This window comes from Trichinella spiralis (assembly GCF_000181795.1).
Source record: "Trichinella spiralis strain ISS 195 chromosome Unknown Scfld6305, whole genome shotgun sequence".
Taxonomy (NCBI): domain Eukaryota; kingdom Metazoa; phylum Nematoda; class Enoplea; order Trichinellida; family Trichinellidae; genus Trichinella; species Trichinella spiralis.
In genome coordinates this window covers 1-1,169 of record NW_003533244.1, presented here as the reverse complement: position 1 = coordinate 1,169, position 1,169 = coordinate 1, and the positions used below count along the sequence as shown (strand labels likewise).

General features: G+C 46.2%; 1 protein-coding gene across 1 annotated transcript; it reads left to right on the top strand.

Annotated features, from left to right (window-relative positions):
- Positions 1-453: 453 nt before the first annotated feature.
- On the top strand, positions 454-888 carry Tsp_12315 (conserved hypothetical protein; the record flags this gene model as incomplete). Its single annotated transcript, XM_003366250.1, has 2 exons — positions 454-456; positions 625-888. Coding segments are annotated over exons 1-2 (267 nt in total), but the record flags the coding sequence as incomplete, so codon positions are not given.
- Positions 889-1,169: the final 281 nt, after the last annotated feature.

The window sequence follows — 1,169 nt, the reverse complement described above, 5'->3', positions numbered from 1 at the left end:
CATTCCATAGGGGGAGATACAATAGGTTTGGGTCGGACCGGACCCCCCAGGATGCAGCGGCCAGGGATAAAAAGGAAGCCCATCAATTTCAAGGGAGGTTCCAAGTGGTTGCCCCGGGTTTTGGCCCTATATAAAAAAGCCCCTTTTTTCATTCTTTCTTTAGACGGCATCAAAAAACAACCAAGCTGGTACGGAATCATGGGGCTAAGGGGGGAAATTCATTCCACTTGCATATTGCCATTCATGCCGTTCCCGCGTTTATGTGGCTGTTTAAAAGAAAAAAAGAGACAGTGATGAGCCGCGTTCAGGCTGCCCCCCCCCCTTTTTTTTTAGAAAAAAAAGAGCATCATCCTTTGCCTCTTTTTGGGGGGGTGTTCATTCACATTCTCTTCATCACCATTGTCATTGCACAGTGGAATATCTGACAATCCATTGTTATCCTTTTCATCAACAATGGTTAGTACCCAGCAGTGTAAATTGTTCGACCGGCGACGAGTGGTCGAACTGTGCTCAGTGGGACCGAGGTTGCGTTTGCAACAGTTGCGCCATTTGCATTGGAATGGCGCCGCTGACCTCTGTTCGTCAGACCAACAGGCCGACGTGCCTCTTTACCAACTGTTTCAGCTGAACGTGTTCAACGAAAAAGACATCACCGACATGCTGAATCAAAGTACCCGTCTGGCCCACCTATCCGATGACACCCTCGACTGCCTACTTGCACAAGCCAATTCGAACGGATGTCGGCTTTGCTACGATCGGCTCTTTGGCCGTTTTAGGCTTGTCGATCGTGTTTTTGGCCGCTTTACAGATTTGCTTCAGGTTAGCCTGAACTGCCAGCCGACAAATCAGGATCAGTTTTCACCGGTGACCACGTGCAAAGACTGTCAAGTAAGAAGAATATATTTTAAATTTTATCCAAATGCGCATTTTTTTTTAAATTTTCGCTCGTATTCTCTCGTGTTGCTGTTGCTGCTGCTCCTTTTTCATTTACCGGCTTATTATTTGCTTTCATTCATTCTGTTTTTGTTAACTTTTTCCATCTTTCTTATTAATTATTGTTGAGAAAATGCGCTGTATTATGTGTGTATGGTCAGTTCTGAGCGCGCGCGCGCGCTATTAGCTGCTAATAGGAACCAAGAACGGCCAAGGAGTTTGCAGCTTCCGACGTG